General features: G+C 34.6%; 2 protein-coding genes across 9 annotated transcripts; both read right to left on the bottom strand.

Annotated features, from left to right (window-relative positions):
• Nucleotides 1–1,483: 1,483 nt before the first annotated feature.
• On the bottom strand, nucleotides 1,484–6,258 carry LOC111987784 (pentatricopeptide repeat-containing protein At5g10690). The gene is made up of 9 exons (XM_065762235.1): nucleotides 5,731–6,258; nucleotides 5,418–5,515; nucleotides 5,052–5,213; nucleotides 4,875–4,943; nucleotides 4,345–4,480; nucleotides 3,023–3,255; nucleotides 2,222–2,299; nucleotides 1,733–1,801; nucleotides 1,484–1,647 (listed from the first exon to the last, which is right to left on the bottom strand). The coding sequence occupies exons 1-9, from the start codon at nucleotides 5,783–5,785 to the stop codon at nucleotides 1,573–1,575; spliced, it is 975 nt and encodes a 324-aa protein (XP_065618307.1). The 5' UTR covers nucleotides 5,786–6,258; the 3' UTR covers nucleotides 1,484–1,572.
• Nucleotides 6,259–6,410: 152 nt separating this feature from the next.
• Nucleotides 6,411–18,778, bottom strand: LOC111987786 (large ribosomal subunit protein bL28m). 8 transcript variants are annotated; one of them, XM_024019527.2, is made up of 7 exons: nucleotides 12,580–12,870; nucleotides 11,497–11,612; nucleotides 11,275–11,367; nucleotides 10,204–10,278; nucleotides 9,891–9,972; nucleotides 9,576–9,790; nucleotides 6,411–7,028 (listed from the first exon to the last, which is right to left on the bottom strand). In XM_024019527.2, exons 6-7 carry the CDS (start codon nucleotides 9,770–9,772, stop codon nucleotides 6,596–6,598), a joined length of 630 nt encoding a protein of 209 aa, XP_023875295.2. In that variant the 5' UTR covers nucleotides 9,773–9,790; nucleotides 9,891–9,972; nucleotides 10,204–10,278; nucleotides 11,275–11,367; nucleotides 11,497–11,612; nucleotides 12,580–12,870; the 3' UTR covers nucleotides 6,411–6,595. The 8 variants fall into 8 exon arrangements, 7 of the variants coding, with proteins under 7 accessions (XP_023875295.2, XP_065618305.1, XP_023875293.2 ...); XM_065762233.1 differs by lacking the exons at nucleotides 11,497–11,612; nucleotides 12,580–12,870 and adding an exon at nucleotides 18,390–18,415; XM_024019525.2 differs by lacking the exon at nucleotides 11,497–11,612 and having other exon boundaries at nucleotides 12,630–12,870.
• Nucleotides 18,779–18,791: the final 13 nt, after the last annotated feature.

Raw genomic sequence — 18,791 nt, forward strand, 5'->3', positions numbered from 1 at the left:
ATTTATAAAAAAATGATAACATCGAGGAAGGGTAAAAAAATAGATAATTATTATTTAAACAAAAGTAATTAAATTAAAAAGTTATCATAAAAAAAAGAACACGTCATCGGGTTGAGCCCGGTGATCGGCTGAACCGTGTCTAAGGTGTAGACATCAATCTCTGCTAGCCACGAGGAAAATTCTAACACTTCAATTGACTTCTATGTTTGATGTGTTGGGCTATTCCTTTTATTTTCTTTGTATTAATATGCATACCCCTGTCCAGAGCATCATAAAAGAGCCTGATAAAGAGCATGAGAATGACATTATTTAAAGTGATTACATTTTAGAATATATTATCCTATTTGTCTATTCCATGTTATTGGTTTTGAATTGAAACCAATAGATGTTACAAATTAACTCCAAATATGAACATATACACTTATTGTAAATAAAATAGTTATATAAACTTACTGCAACTCATGGTATCGTGACTTAAAAATAAACAAGGTCTTTTGTCAAGAGTTTTGTAGTTCAATTAATACCTCATAGTGTTTCTAATGAAGATATCTACAGTTTAAATTCTCTACCTCCAACAATCAATATATCAACTAAGGCAGGGCCTTTATATTATTCTTATACTTTTATTAAATTTAGTTTATAATATAATGAATTTCAAAAGGTCTTATAGTAATAGGCAGTTGAGCTTGAGCACAAATAGTATATAGTTCCTCCAAAAGAAAAATGATAGCTGTGGAATGTACAGAGCTTAGGCAATGATGATGTGAAGCAATGAATCATAAAATTGGCTATTTTTTTAATTCCAAATGACTGTACTTTCTTTGAACTTTACATAGTGTCAATGTCTTTTACATTTTAAAATCTACACCATATATTAGTTCATCTATTTGCATGTGTGAATGTGTAAAAAACTATTGGGGACAACTTTTTATGTAACAGTTGAAATTAGCAAATACCCATTTGTTTGTTAAACTTGCTCGTCTTTTCCCCCAGTTGCACATACATACTCATTGCTCTTTCATTTTTTTCAATTTTTGCCGAAACACCTCACAGTATATGGCAACTACGAAGAGAGAAGGTAATAATGCTTGGAAGGAGAAGAAGGTGATATCCCCTTCAAAGTCTCGTGCCCCCAATATCACCAAAACTCGTCCAAAACCATCCACAACAAGCTCTACAGATCACAAGGCTGCTTCTTCTTCTTCTTCTTCTACAACTGCTACTACTACTGCTGCAACTGAAAAGCCACTCCCAAGCTATCTTAGGCCAACGCTAAGCTCACGCCATGAATCTGTCAAGAATGCAAAGAAACCTGGCCTCGAAGACACGGCAAAGAAGGCCAGTTCTTTGAATAGAAGAAGATCCTCTGATAATAAGCCACAAAGTGCAGTTGTCTCCCATGGCTTGAAAGAGAAAACCACAACAGTCCGTTCTAGTACAATTCCACCCAAAGGTACCCATTCTCTGNGGTGGTATCACTCAAGTATTGTGATAATTCTAGAACCGAAAATTGGATTTATCAGCCTAGCCCAAAAGTACCAAATTATAGATTATAAAGGTCATTGAATTTACTTAACCATTTTGGCCCAAGTGATCTTCCATATAAGAGCCACTGATGGTAAAAAGTGAGTCTACATGCACTGACACCTAAAAATGTATCGCATTCAAAAAATAGTCATTAGGACCTTATGAACATTCCGCAATTTGAGAAACAGGGAGACAAGCTGGAAACCTGAGGCAGTAGATGAGGACTGAACATGGATTTGGTGAATCCCAACAAAGCCTCTAAGCGCAGAGCAGCCTACATTACAGATGTATACTAAAGGTGAGTATATATAAAAGCAAAACCAGAAAATAGCATGATAAACATGTCCGGAGCAAAAAAATAAAATCAAGAAATTCAGAATAAACAGCCTAGTTTTTCAGCTAGCACAAAAGCAGGTGATATTATATGGTGCAACACAGAAGATATAACCTAAAGGAGACACTTAACATGATTTCTGGATCTTTAAATGGAACTTAAATGGCACGTTGCCAGTTGCTCGGCACCACAAACAATTTTTTTCCATGCATCTTCAAAATCAGGATATCATATTTGCATCAATCGCAAACAAAATATTATACAGACAATCATCACATCAAAACATTGAGTAGTTTAGGGGTTTATTTTGCATTTCATTCATTCCCATTATGCAATCATGGAAATTAACGTGATACGCACCAAGCCTCCTCGACTTGTCCATGATATTCCCTTCCATCTTTTAATGATATTTGTTAGATGTTCAACAGCCTCATCAACCTGAAAACAAGCACCAAATACCAAACAGGTTTGAAAATATTAACATCAGTTGCACATGACAATAGTATGGGAAGATGTGCTCTAAATAAAATGGAAAGGAAAGGTATTTTTTTTCTTGTTGTGTGTTAAGGAAAGACGGGGGGGTGGGTGAACAAATAAGTACACAATGGTTTAGTTAATGTATGAGATAAAAATTCCAAAGACCATCACAATGCATGCAGCTACACCAAACAGGTTTGAAAAGTTCCAGATATGTGACAGCAATAAAACAAGGGTAGGATATGTGACACATTAAGAACATAAAACAGTTGGCTCAGAGATATGTTTGACCAGATTCTAATCCAATATAATTTCTTCTCTCTTAGTCATCATATATTCTTAAGTTCATATTTATACACCACTTAATATCAATGAATAAGAATGCAATTTGGAGACTGGAGGTGAAACTTATGCTAGCATGATTGGCACATAATTACCACTGACGGGCCCTCGTTAGTGCAGACTTAATTTCAAATTTTTATGCTATAATGCAACAATGTCAAATGATTGAATGATAGCAATCAGCTTACACATTCTTCTAGAGGCAGGGTATACTTTTTATTATAGGCCATAACTAATTTGCACCAACCATCATCAGGGAAAACACAAGTAATTTGGGAAAAAAGGACATCTATGCCTGAAAAGACATCAATGTTGATGATTATGTATAACCAGCTCTAGTACCTGACCATCATTTAAAGCTGCTTCCATGAGAAGATTATCAGCTTCTTCTTGACTTGTCAGGGAGATAGTTCCAGCAGTATCCGGCCACATGTGTTTATGCAGGGTTTTGACCACATCATAATCTCCTCTACCAGCAAAAGCACGCATCAAGGAAAGATAGAGATGAGGCTTCGGTCGCAGGTCTGAATTTCTGCCAGCCTGCTTTAGCATTTCTCCAAATATACAAAGAGCATCTAAACATCACAGACAGAGATTTTAAAGTGTTAACATTTAATTTTTATAAAAACGAATTTATTTTTTAGTTATTAATACATTAAAACAGGATCTGGATCTGCCTTGAAATGTATTAAGTGGGAAGAATACGAAGAATTGAATTTCACATTGTCCAGCCTCAAGTAACTGGGTTCAGATAACAGATATTGATGCCACTAAAAGATACCACCCTTTTGTAGTGTGTACACGTGAACATCAGCATGCAAATATACAAGCTTTATTTCAACAATATGAGCTTGGTGCTTCTCAGCCAAATTCTCTAAATGTAACATGAGCTCTGCTTAATAGTTTTTACGTCAATAGACCCTCCAGTTTCATAATCCATTTAATACTAATTTAGCAACCCCCCCCCCTCTCTCTCTCTCTCTCTCTCTCTCTCTCCCTCTTGTTTTCTGATGAGAAATGAGTTCATATAGTCATTTTTGGAACATACTGATTCTTTGTTGCCTTACATTTTGTACAATAAGATAGCTGTCCTTGATAGGTTTTCAGATAACATGACACTCTGGAAGCACCTAACTACATCTATCTAGCCCCAATTAAGTATGTAGTCATTTAAAAAGAAATAAAGAATACAGTTAGATAATTCCTAGCAATCAATTAACTATTCTTTAATTTTACTCCACTTTACTGCTAGGTTTATAGTCATTTTCACAGGAATATACTCAAGAAAGTTACATACTGAGAAGACACTATAATATGTAGAATGTGACTAACAAACAGTGAGAGAATGCTAGGATATTTGCTACGCGATATTCATGAAAATCAACTCCAACTCTTGTTCATAATTCAACTAATTCTATTTGGATTTTCAAGTACTACAAAATCTTTAAAGGACATTTTATACTAGTTAGATAATTTTGAGAAATGTGTTGGCCCTTAGTTCAGTCTTACCATTCATTAAAGTCATATCAACACATGCTGAACAAATGCAACATAAATTATATTGGATCTAAACTTGGATTGCCACCATACAATCCAAATCCGAGTCCATTACCTAACCTAGTCACCATTTCAGAATTCTGAAGGAAAATTCAAATGTAACATACCCCTAAATGCGTCACAAGTTAGCAATGCAGCAACTATTGCAGTGTATGCAGTTCGATCTATAAGCAAATTATGACATGATTTCATTTCCAATACAATCTTCTGAAGTGAAAGCAGATCCTTGCAAAGTGCAAAACCCTACCAAAGGAAAAAGAACAAAGAAATCTTGCTCAAAATTTGAATCAACAAGACAAATATACAAATTTTACATTAACCAAAAGAAAAGCTAAAAGGCCCTTTCCTCAAAGACAAAGTCCTGCTAATTGTATCCTACCGAAAGAAGGATCAATCACATTTCCAATTTGTGATTACAATGAATCAAGAAAGACATGTTTTACAGAGGAAGACACAAATACTTTTCACCAATCCCTGCCAAAAAATGCTATGATGTAATAACTAATAACTTTTAGATACTGTACAGCTGTAAATGTTTTTGAAATACTTAGATAATGTTTTGCACTACACACATTTGAACTTCTACAAACTAAGCATTATATAATTACAAAATAAGATAACCACAAGAGCAACCAACCTTAAGTAATGTTGTATAGGTGACAACATCAGGGAAAAGATCATCGTGGCCAAATTTCTGTGCTCTGTCCTAAAAAAAGAAAAATGTATAATTTTAGTAATCTAGGCTATTCTCTCTTGTGCTATTTAAGAGTAATTTCCAGGCTCTAAACTGGCCTTCTGGATACATGCTTGCGACCTTCATTTCCTCCAACACGTGCATTGCTATGTCCAATTTGTCAGTCTTGACACAAGCATAGATTAGCTTATTATAGGTGAGCTTATCAGGTTTTAACCCTAAATGCAATATCTCTTCGTACATGGCTACAGAGGCCAGAGGATGGCCAGTGTTTATATATCCCTTAAAGTTTTAAAAAAAGAGAGAACGTTTAGGCAACATAATTGAGCTTCAGAGTTAGATAATTTACATCAAACGCTCATGACCACATCATCAACAACTCCAATTTGGTGAGCTTAATGCTAAAGCACTAAAGGGAAGAACAAAAAACAAAAAAACAAAATCATACACTGCAATTTGTACTTTTCTCACAGATAGGTATCAAACCTTCATTAATAAGTTATATGCTGAGACTGAAGGATTACCGCCTTCACGAAGCACAAAACCATATCGCCTAAGAAGACCATTAGCACGGCGTAAATCTCCTGTACTACAGCAATCCAAGTGAGGACATATCAGTGAGCATGATATGATTGTAATAAAGCAATTTGTAGCTTGAACATTAAATCAAAAACAAAAACAAATTCAATCATAGTCCAAAATACAAAACCAAACATACCATAATAGCTATCTTATGAATCTGGTATAATAAATAAGAAGTGTAAAAAGAGACCAATGTTATCAATTTTCTAACACTGACCAGCGTCAATCAAAGCATCAAGCAAGCCGTAGATAAGTGGTGCAGAGTAATTCATGCGCTTGTATCTTCCAAATCAAAAAACAGTCACCATCCGACGAGGAAGGGAGCCCATTGGTCACCTTTGTAGCAAGTAGCCTATATGGTGACTTTAACCAAATAATTTCCATCTAGAGATAGGGGCCAAACCAGTGCATCTTCGTTACTCACTTCATTGACATAAATCTTCATGATCATCTCAGTTTCCCAGGGGTAAAAAAGTTCTTGTATTAGTCCCGAATCCCATATTTTTGTGCTAGGATAAAACAGCTCACACACTTTCTCCACCCCTGCACCATTCCTAGGCGAGATCACTCTACTCTGTCCCAAATCCAGCAACCATTTGTGACTCCAAATATCTATCATCCGGCCATCTCCTACTATCCACACAGCCCCCTCATGAATTACTTCCCTAGCTTGTAAGATACTTCTCCAGTCATAGGTTTGGTTTATACTACAGACCAGGTAAAAATAAAATAAAACAAAACAAATTTAAAAACGGCTTGTACAATTTGTTTTATCTATAGCGTTATTGTTTCAAAAATGAAATTATATTAGCAACGTTATAAGACGTTGTACCATGAGAAGTTAAGTCCAGTAACAACTTTCTCGTTACTTTTATGTTCTGTTAAACTCATGATCCATCAGAGGAATATCAAATAATTTCCATCAGAAAATAATAAATGATTTCTGTTGAATATTATTTTTCCATCAGGCCTAAGACAACTAAAGACTACTTCAAAAAACAAACATTAAAGAGATACAAAATTTCAAATGGTCAATAAAAAACAAAGATGGGAACATTTGAAGATGGTGAATGGTCCAAAACTTAATAGTTTGCAACCAACTGCTCGAGAGCTGCTTCTTCATCAGTCAATCGATCTTCCACTTGGCCTTCTCCAATCTGCTTCTGTTTGTCTGACCAACCGGACATTTGTCTCCTGGCATCCCTACGAGCTGTCCTCTCGGCCACTTTCAGATCTTTAAAACGTTGTTCGAACCTAGCTTCATCCTCAAGTGAAAAGAAAACAACTTCCCTCTTCCCTAGCTCTTCATACATCTTCTCAATCCTAGACTTCCAGTAGAGGCCCATTTCTGTGTCCATCTTGTGGTAAGGAGTTTTCAGCAGGTACTCATCAATCCCTCCTGCCTTGTCTATGCAACGGAGGGCATGAGTGGTGACTTTCACTCGAATATGGCGGTCTAAAACGTAACTGAAGAGCCGCTTCTCTTGGACATTCGGCTTCCAAGTCCTCCTTGACCTATCACCAAAATTGCAAAAAAAGTTATGATGAATAAAGATACTTCTTCTAAGTTGATAAATGACAAAAAGCTTCAAATGCCAAAATGGAGCAAGCAAGAGACACAACTTATGTTGCGCAACAGCACAAGACAAATTCATTCTACAAATTGCATAAATGAATCCAATAAAACATTAAATATTATGTAGTAGAAGCGTACAAACTGACTGATTATATGCCTAATTTTAAAATCCTCATCCAAAACAATCTGCAACAAGCAAATCAATTAATATCATGTATTAGAAGTGTTAAGGCTAATTGATTAAATGCCAAATTCTAAAAACCTCATCTTAACCTAACCACCACAAGCAAATCCATGAAAAAAGAAAGCACTTCATATATTTGAATGGCGTTCGTCAAGATTATAAATATTCATTATCATAAAGATTTATAAAAGTAGATGTATTCATGTTTTATCCAGGCACAATTTAGCATTTGTCATCATCATCTCTGACAAGGATTCGATGACTTGATTAGAAGAAATCTACAGCAATGATGGCCAGATATATGATATCATTGAATCCATTCAATCACATAGCAAAGTCCAAGGAATTGGAGGCTTATGCAAATACTTTAATACTCCATCGCTTCACCAAGCCTCATTCCTATGTTTCAATGGATTAGTAGGACTATAACTCTGACTTATTCTTAATGCATAATACAATTTTCTTTAATAGTGAAAGAAGAAATCTACAGGTGAAAGGTTAGGAGCAATGTAGAATCTATCTCACTAGGATCCAGGAGTCAAGGACCTTTGGCTCAGTTTCAATTGGGAGATGCTCTCCTGCCTAAGGTCAGAAATATGAATTACCAAAAGAACATACAATGGCAATGGGCATGTAGCCCATGGGTAGTGTAGGGAGGACAAGGGGTAAAATAGCCAAATAGGAAATAGTAAGTTTTAAGACATCAAGGATACTAATGTGTCTAATATCATACAAAACTAAAGTCAAACTCATAAACAGTGATTGGTCTTCTAATTTCAACTAATACCTCCTCCCATCCCCTTGCTACTACATACCCACCAAGCATTGCAAGCACTTTCTGGCAATGAATCATATGAGGACTCAGACTCCAATATATGATAGATGCGCAAATTTTCTAGCTAACAAAAATCATGATTTACCTTATGCCAGTATAGTATTTATTTTTATTTTTTTTATAAATAACGTAATTTATTGACAATAAAAGACAATATATACATGACGTATACTAGAGAGCATCACAATCATGGTGCAAAGCACAATGATCAATGAAATCTTTTTGATAGGTGAAAAAGAATAAAAACCAATGAAGGCCCCAGTAAAGTAATTGATGAACCAACTCCAAGGATGGGCATATTAGAACTAGCAGACCTTTATGGGATTAGCTTTCTTTGCTAAATGCATCCATTGACCCCTCCTCCCCTACCCAGGTTTTTCTTTCTTCTCTTCCCCCAACCTTCCCTCACAAAAAGAAAAGAAAAACATAGATGTGGGACTAGTGGTCAATGCTCCGTAAAAACACACTTATAAGTTATATCAAGGGACCCAAACATATACCAGCTCCCAAATTTGTAATCAGTCACATACAAGGGATTGAACTAAACTTTGGTGGATATATACAACCTTCTACAGATTCAGGAACAAAAAGGACGAATAGAGTACCATTACTCTTCATACTGCAGCAACTTTTAGAATGTTCACAATACAAATTTGAGTATGGTTTTAAGTATCTTGGGTAATAAATAATATTGAGGCAAAAGCTCTCTCTTTCTCTCTCTTACAGTCCAGTCCTTGGAGAAAATTAACTATGGAAGAAAATAAAAGAATTTAGCAACTTGATTGAAATTAATTGAGGACCTAAGCTACAATACCTAATTTTTCTCCAATTTCTAATTCATTATCATATATGCACAGTCTAGTTGTTTACAATAAAAACTTACACAAATCAAAAGCATTTCACCCATGGGATTCCTGGTTTGAGGCTGTAATTTCAAGTTTTAACAAATTAGATAAGCACAGAATGACAAATTCTCCTCAACTAATGCCAAACAAAGTCTAAAAGTATAAGACTTGGAACACATTTAAACTTTAGCAAAGAAAATTGTTAATTGATCCTACATACAGATTGCCAAAGGTCCCATTTTTAGAGGATTTGAAATGACCACCCATACGAACAAAATCGAAAGCATTTTGGCTTTTAGATTAGCTGTAATTTCAGGTTTTAACAAATAAGATAATTACATAATGACACATTCTTCTCAACTAATGCCAATCAAAGCCTAAAGTATAAGACTTGAACAAATTGAAACCAAACTATAACATAAAAAAATGTTAATTTGATCCTACTACATACAGATTGTCAAAGGTCCTATTTTTAGGAGATTTCAAATGACAACCCATATGAACAAAATCCATCCATTCATTCAATCATAAAATCTTAACATCAAAAACCCATGAAGCAAAAACAATCACAAATACACATACATAAATTCAAAGAGAGAGAGAGAGAGAGAGAGTAACAGACTTGTTGCCACCATCTTCACTGACATGATTGCCGAACTGGATGTGGCGGCCAGCATAGAGGCCGCGTTTGGCTCGGCCCATAACAACCTTACTGTCCGGTATGCATTTCTTGAGTGACTCTCTCAATCCGGGAGCCAAGCTATTCTCTCCTACATTCTTCAACACTTTCTTCATCATCTCCTTTCCTCTAAACGCCATTTCTTTCTCTCTCTATCTCTGTGTAATATATTACAATAATCATAATGTGCTCTTACATTTGGTCTAATAAGTATTACAAAAGAACCAATAAATATAATAAATATACAATTGTGCTTACATTTTCAAGCTTTATCCAATGCTTTTTCAAGAATGCATGTCCTCCCTTTCTTAGGCTCTTCTCTTTTCTCAACTTCTTCAAGCTACTTAATTTTTTGCCAAATTAGTATCAAGTATAACACCAAATTATACCAATTCATCAAAGATTTACAATGTAAAACCAAACACACTCTTAATGTCAATAAATTTCATAATAACCCCACCCCAATTTATTCTACAATTTGACATCCAATTCTCTTTTAATAGCATCCAATGATTCATTGTATATTAATAATTGATGAAAACTTTTAAATAATAATAATTTATATCAATACCTGTAAGCTCCTTCAACAAAATCACCAAGCAAGTCCAATTGCTTCCACTATCAGTACTGAATAGAGCCTATAAAACTATATAGAAACACATAAAAGAACTAAATAGAATTTATAAGCCAACAAATAACAAAAACCAAAAATAACTCTATCTCTACCTTTCAACAGCAACCATCATAAAAGGATTGAAGAAAAAAGAATTAAAAATAAACTACAATAGTAGGTACTCAGTTGAATGAATTAAACCCTTAAAAAAGGTGTGTACGCAACATGTATTCCTCCTCCTCCTCCTCCTCCTCCTCCTGTTTCATAAATGGATTTCTTTTATGTCCACATCCAATTAATTACATGACCGAGCCAGCAGCAAGAATTATTTCTAATAGTACTGAATAGACAATCACTTTTAAGTGAATGCATTAACACCGCTCACAATTTTACATGAAATTTATATCAATACCTGTAAGCTCCTTCAGCAAAACCTAACATTTATCAAAATTCATCATCTACCACTATAAATTGATGCAAGAAGGTCACTCCTAAAAATAAATGATTTCTAAACATCATAACATAATGAAAATGATAAATGTAAGAGTCTATAGAATAACACATAGGAATGTAATGAAAACAATAGTGTGATCCATGAATCAAATTTTAAAGTAAATTTACATATGGTTTATCATATTTGTGGTTTTCTTACTAAGTCTTAGTGATACCCATTGAGAAGCTTCAAACAAGGCCAAAAAAAAATTAAAAATTTAAATAAAAAAATTAAAAAATTAAAAAAAAAAAAAAAACCTTTTAAAACCTTTTCTTTTAAAGATATACAGATAATAGGTCATACAGTATCAATTGTTTTGTGATAAATTATGATGAAATAAGCTTCAAGTTCCCAATATTTATAATTCACTTAAGTTAGAAAGTAAATTCCCAAAGTCATAATCTATTTATTCTAAAGACAACCACAGAAAAATACATGAAAACACTAACAGTTCTGCATAAACAAAATTAAAACTTAAAGAAATAAAAATTGAAAGAAGAAGATGAAGAATAAGAAATATTAGAAGAAATTCTTACCCCAAAATTCTCAGCCACAAGTTCATGTTGTCTTTCCCACCATGCCTCTTGCTTTTGCACATCCTTTACAAAACTCACTCTAACTTGAAACACCTAAGCAATCCCAACCAAAACGAAAATATCACCCATTGAAAAGCCATAAAAGAGTCAAACGTTACATATAAATAGATAAAAAAGACAAACTTTACACACATACACATATACATGGAGAAAGACAGAGACCTTGCAGGTAGTGTAGATATCAATGGCTTGAACTGAAAATTAAAAGGGGCTGTACAAAGGTCTGAAATAGGTGGACAACCTAAGTGCTTTGGTTGGGATATTGAACAGTATTACCGCTACAGTGGGAAGAATCAGCAAAAAACCATCAAGGTATAAGACTCATCATATTCTAATAATTACGAAAATCCTTGTAGTAAACAAAACAAATATCATGTTGTATTGGCATGAAAAAAAAGCAATAAATAATCCAAACGAAAATAGAGGATTTCCATAAAATAAACATAAAAAAAATTTCCAAGCTATTTTTTTTATTTTGACTTCACTCAGACAATTGTCGAGCACATCGGGTGATGCTATGATAGGGTTGACCTATCTTCAAAAATCTTTTGTCTCAATGAGTCTTATGTAAAGGTCTAGAATTTTGAAGAAAGGACACCATGCAATTCAGCTTGATCCAAAATCTACCAACTAAAAAGGGCAACTGATGATATAAACTATACTATATTTTTAAATAACAAATCACAACACAGATAGGAACATGAAAATTCAATGTGTCCAATAATTTGAATTATCTAAACCCTCTACATCTAAACCCATCAATCTATGAATTCAATTATAATTCACCCATGATCCAATTCTACGCATCACGTATGAAAATAATAATAATAGCAAAGTAATGTAAATCCAGAACCAACAACCAAAAATTAAAGAAAGAATCTTCCACCTCTAGAGGAAGAAGCCCAAGTTTGAAAACCCACTAAAGTGTTCGACTTCTACCACAATAAGATATAAAGCCTGGCGAACTAAAGGCCAATCATTCAGCCATAGCAACCCAAAACACCAAAAGTAAATAATAACACGGCAGGACATTGGAGAAGAAGCTTAGGTCTGCAACCAAACAAAGAATCAAACAAAACCCCTCAAAAAATCTATTTGGGTTTCTCATAAACGACCCTAAAAGCCCAATCTTTATGACCAATCTTGAATCTACAACAATACTCCACGACTCATGGCTTCTTTGCTTAGTTTGTGGTTTTTTAGGATTGTGAGAAACCAATCAGCAAAAGGAAAAAGTAGACTTACAATTATGAAGCGAAATTAAGAACCAAGGGAGTTAAACACAGTAGCCATACCCTCTGTCACGGCTGGGACAGTGGTTTGATCGGTGATGCCTTCTTTCTATCTCGGACCTGACAGTGTGGGGATGGCTTCTTGGCAGGATTGATTTTCAGTGTTGGGTTTTGCAGAAGGAAAAGGTAGAGACTAGAGAAGAAAGAGGAACGGCAGAGCGTGTGTCTGCGTTTCGGAGGAAGGATAAGGCAGAGCGTGGGTTAGGCTTTTCAAGTATATGTTTGCGTTTATCGGGTTTTAGAATAGGTTTTTTTTTTCGGTTGGGTTTATTTATTTATTTATTTTAATTCGGTGCATACGTGAAAAATTGTAAGAATTTTAAGGACTTCAATTTTATATATTAATGATGATTATGGACTTCAGTTTATAAGCTGCTCATCATCCATCACTTCATCATCTCTGTTGCCTAATCTTGGTTTTGATGTCTATTAATTGCAGGAAGAGTCTCAGCTTGCTAAGATTACTCGAGACAGTGCTTAGATAACTGTGGAGCAGGTTCATGGTCTAATGTCACAGCTGACTAGCCTTTGCAGTTTTTGAGCACTAATGCTTTTCTTTCACACTTTATTGTGTGTTTTTAACAAATGTATTTCTTTTCCATTCAGGTTATCAAGGACAACTGGGTGAGACAATCGAACAGGTCTAGCTCAGAGCCATCTGGCCCTGAACCAATGATTGAAACCTGATTTTGGCATACTAGTAGTGAGGCAAATCTTGAGCGTATTACCTTCCCGATGCTTCATTTTCTTGAAGATTGGTTTAAATTTAGTTCAAAAAAAAAAAAAAAAAACCCCATCAAGAGGAAGATATTAAAATGATTAGGAAAATAATTATATTAAAAAAATTACTAAAAAAAATAAGCAAAGTTAATTGGTATAACTCAAGGGAATCAAACAAGTATTAAAGTAAATTTAAGATCATGAAATAAGCAGAGCTCATCAAAGTCATTGACAAAGAGTTGAAACTTGAAAGTGGAGGTAGATAATGTTGCCATTTAAGTCATTCATTTTTCTTTTTTTTAAGATGAACAAGTTTTGGCCCCAAGGAAGAGGAACAGTAGTGACCTCCACTTCATGAGCCAAAAGTCCCCAACCGATTATGCTGCTCCCTTGGGGTTGTTATTAAGTCATCCATGTAGTTTCGAAAGAGTGAGTATTCAAGGTTGTCATTAAAACATCAAAGAATTTCCTATAGTTATCCCAAAAATTGAAGCTAACCCAATATTAGTAAAAGTGCATGTGCAAAAACAGAATGAGCACCGTAGTTGAACTCAAAACCCACCCACCTCTCAACTAGACTATTCTATACCATGGTTGAAATATATGATTTGTGTTTTTAAATTTGAATTTTGACGTTGATCAAGAGTGACAAAATATATTTAAAACAAAACTTTAGGCACTGCCAATCACTGCTATGTTTCCTTTATTGTGCTGCATGTTTTTCCACAGAATTAAGTCTTCTTAAATAACTCTAATGCCGACAAACAATTATATTAAGCCTAGTTACACAACCTCAACAAACAGGATATGAAGAACATATATCCCAAGTCAAAATTTTGGCAAATAACACGGTTCAACACACCTCATTAAAAAGACCTCCTGCCTAAACTCTCTCTACATATCTGAATTTACATGCTCAGACTTGAGGACTTTAATAGCTACTTCCACACCAAAAAATTATATTAAAACAATACCAAATAACTCAGCTGCTTGGTAAAATATTAATAAGTTGTGCAGCTGAGTTTAATAGATGGAAGCATATTAGAAGAATGAAAAATCCAGCAAACTACCAAGACTCTGTAAACAGTACTAATTACAAAGACTCAATTGGAAGTTTAGAAAAAGATCCCCTAGTAGAGAAGCCTAAGAGTTAAGAGTTAAGACATTGTAATCATTATTGATTAGCATTCTCCAATTTCCTCATCATATAGTCTAACATAGATTGTCAACACCAAACTGGCAACACGTGATATACAAATGCAGTCACGCAAAGTAAACAGAACAGCTAGAATCCCAAAGATACATGGGTTCATTCGATTAAGAGAGAGATTTACAATAATTACTTTAAAAAAAAAAATAGTAAGATCAACAGTTATTTAGAGAAAAATAGGAAGATCAATCCAATGCAATTGCAGAAGACATGGACTAGACATTCAAATACAGTGTATAATCAGAACTCTTCTAGCAGGAAATATAGAAAATACAATAAAATAAAAAGAAGAAGAAGGCATAATAAGAAACAGCAGCCACACCAAACATCCAACCAAAATTTTATTCTAGTACCATCAGCTACCTCAAATTAATCATGATGCATCAAATAAGATAACAAAATTCAATCATGAGTCAACAATAATCTACCTATCTTGACAAATGCCAGTCAAATAAAGGCTTGTTTCCTGCTATTTAGCTGATTTTCATGTTAATAATCTACCTATCTTGCAAATCGCTCTCTGCTACATGACATTCCAATTTCTTACTGTAACATCTTAATTCTCTTACTCTACCCCAACAGCTATTCTTGAGGTCAGATTCCCTCTAAACAACCACAACAATTTCCACCATTAATCAAACCAATCCATCTAAGACCTTAACATGAATCTTGTCCCTCCTGTTCATATAGTCTCTATTTATACTTGCATTTTGACAATTACTGTCAGTTTTTACTAGACACATGTATTTGAGTAACCTCAATCCTTAGGACAACTTTCATGATGCAATGTCAAGCTCTCCCTGATTTTTGGAGTGGCTGCCTAATTGTACACAAATCCCTTCAGTTCTCAATTTTTAAATTATCATAATTGCTTTCTCAATTAATATCTTATTACCAAGTAGTAAGCATTTGTTTTAGATTTCCCAAGCTTCTCAACTACTTTATGACTAATGATTCACTCACTTTTAAACTTGCTGACTTTTGCCATCAAAAGAATCAAAACTAAAACACCAGTGGACATTTGGAGTGGACATGGACATTACATGAACTTGGTAATGTTAACAAAAAGTTAAAATTTTATATAGTGAGTGAATGAACTTGGTAATGTTATGAATCAAAACTAAAAGAATCAATACGTACCTATATATTTATTCATGTACATGTTCATTTAAAATTTTGACTCTTTGTTAATAAGTTATGCAGAGTTTTTCTAGCATGATGGAGCTTTTATTTCTATGGCCTCAGTTACAATTATAGTTCCTAATTCAGGAAGGGTTGGTATTATCAACATTACTCAAATTCTTTGTCTTGCTAAGGAATTCTAGACATGATAGGAACTGCAAATTTGTTATAGTCTGGAGTGAATCAAAACTAATCTTTTTGGAGTGGTAATATAATTTTAGGATGAACAAATTCCCTACAAACTAAAAGAAAAAGCATATATATATATATATTTTCAAGTTTTGAGCATATAGCCCACCTAGTTAGTTCATGGGCAGCTCTATTCATCTCTCTAGGAACCCAATTGAAGGAGGGTGCTCTGCACTTGGTCACCGTGTTCCTAATACCATCAATAATTGCAATTGGGTGACAGGATACTCTAGAAAGATTGGGAAAACAAGTAGCTTTGAGGCTGAAATCTGGGGCATCCGTGATGGCTTGCTACTTTGCAATCAGATGAATATTGATGCCATTATCATAGAGCTTGATGCTAAGGCTTTAGTTGATGCTTTCAATAATCCAGCTTATGCAAGTTCTGTGGTTTCCCCTCTGTTTAAAGACTGTAGGCACTTGGCTAGCAAAATCCCCCGCCTCCATATTCGCCACATCTATCGCGAAGCTAACAAGTGTGCAGACAGATTAGCTAAGCTAGGTCTTCATCAATCTTTAGATTTTGTTATCCATACTAGTCTGCCTGTGGACATTATTGCTAGTTATAAGGCAGACTGCCAAGGATTGTTTGTAAACAGGCTCTGCCCTGACTCTTGTATTTCTGTTTAGTCTTTTAATGACATCCCTATTACCAAAAAAAAAAAAACAAAGGATATGGATTTGGTATCATACTTACCTCCACATAGGTTTTTACATCTCCTTGAATCAACATAAGCCATGCTTTATTGGGAAATTTCACATACTAACTATGGTGAATATCCTCTTATTTCACCTTTTTCTTATTCCTATATGGCCATCCAACAACACACATAGCAAGGAATACCCATTAAGCTTTTTATCACTAAAGAAAATTAAAATTTGAATTTTTATTAAAAGCCCATAAACACAATCTTGATTCTTGAATGAGAAACAAAATAAAGAAAACTCCTTTATCCATTTATTCTCAATCCCACCAAAAAAAAAAAAAATTCTGATTTCAATGACATCTGTGTCTACAAATATAAAGCAATTTTAAACAAAACCCAAATGGGCATGTATCAAAAGCAACTGAAAACCCAAGTAGATCCACAACCCAGAAACAAAAACAACAGCAGCAACAAGTCCTTCAGTCAAAATAAGTTCTAACATTTAGATTTCTAACAATGTGTAACCCACTATGCAAAAAGCCCAAATCTATAACATAAATTCAGCAAAAGAGGAGCGGAGAATTGTTACCTAGCAAGTGAGATGAAGAATGAAGACCATAAACAAAGCAGAAGAGAGCCGGTGGAGACTGAGAGAACAGGGTAGCAGATATGCATGGAGGAGTATAGACTGACTGAGAAAATTTTGGAAGAGATATACATGGGGAATGGATAAAGCTGGTATTTTGGTAAAACTGATTATTGTTTTGGCGCAATTTTGATTTTCTGAAGAAAAAAATTGCGGTAACCCAATTTGCGTTTCTGAAAAAGCAAAGCTTTTGTTTTGTAAACGTGAAAAATCTGGATTTTGAAAACGCAAACGTGCTGATTCTTGTGGAGCCAAACGGTTTATAAATCACGTTTTGTCTAAAACGCGCGTTAAGGCTTTGCGAACAGCCTATCCAAACGGGCTCTTCATACTGCAGCAACTTTTAGAACGTTCACAATACAAATTTAAGTATGGTTTTAAGCATCTTGGGTAATAAATAATATTGAGGCAGAAGTTCTCTCTTTCTCTCTCTTACAGTCCAGTCATTGGTGAAAATTAACTATGAAAGAAAATAAAAGAATTCAGCAACTTGATTGAAATTAATTGGGGACCTAAGCTACAGTACCTAATTTTTGTTCAATTTCTAATTCATTATCATATATGCACAGTCTAGTTGTTTACAATAAAAGCTTACTTATAAAAAAAACAATAAAAGCTCACACAAATCAGAAGCATTTCACCCCTGTAATTTCAGGTTTTAACAAATTAGATAAGCACAGAATGACAAATTCTCCTCAACTAATGCCAAACAAAGTCTAAAAGTATAAGACTTGGAACACATTTAAACTTTAGCAGAGAAAAATGTTAATTGATCCTACATACAGATTGCCAAAGGTCCCATTTTTAGAGGATATGAAATGACGAAAGCATTTTGGCTCTCGGACAAGCTGTAATTTCAGGTTTTTAACAAATAAGATAAGCACATAATGACACATTCTTCTCAACTAATTCCAAACAAAGCCTAAAGTATAAGACATTAACGAATTGAAACCAAACTATAACATAGAAAAAGGTTAATTTGATCCTACTGAATACAGATTGTCAAAGCTCCTATTTTTAGGAGATTTCAAATGACAACCCATATGAAAAAAATCCATCCATTCATTCAATCATATAATCTTAACATCAAAAACCCATGAAGCGAAAACAATCACAAATACACATAGACACATAAATTCAAAGAGAGAGAGAGAGAAAGAGTTACAGACTTGTTGCCACCATCTTCGCTGACGCGATTGCCGAACTGGATGTGGCGGCCAGCGTAGAGGCCGCGTTTGGCTCGACCCATGACAACCTTACTGTCCGGTATGCATTTCTTGAGTGACTCTTTCAATCCGGGAGCCAAGTTCTTCTCTCCTACATTCTTCAACACTTTCTTCATCATCTCCTTTCCTCTAAACGCCATTTCTTTCTTTCTCTGTCTGTGTGTCTTTTCTTTGGCTAGGGTTTTGGTGGAGAAAGCTAATGAAAGGGGCTTGAATTCTTGGATTTTTACTACATATGTATGGGAATTGGGTTCAAGTGAGAGCTATATGGGAAAAGAAAAGAAAAGAAAAGAACGGAGCTTGATTTTCTGCACATCAACACAGTGCCGTGCTCTCTCACTGTTT

This window comes from Quercus suber, unplaced genomic scaffold (genome assembly GCF_002906115.3).
Source record: "Quercus suber isolate HL8 unplaced genomic scaffold, Cork oak 2.0 scaffold_448, whole genome shotgun sequence".
Classification (NCBI taxonomy): Eukaryota; Viridiplantae; Streptophyta; class Magnoliopsida; order Fagales; family Fagaceae; genus Quercus; species Quercus suber.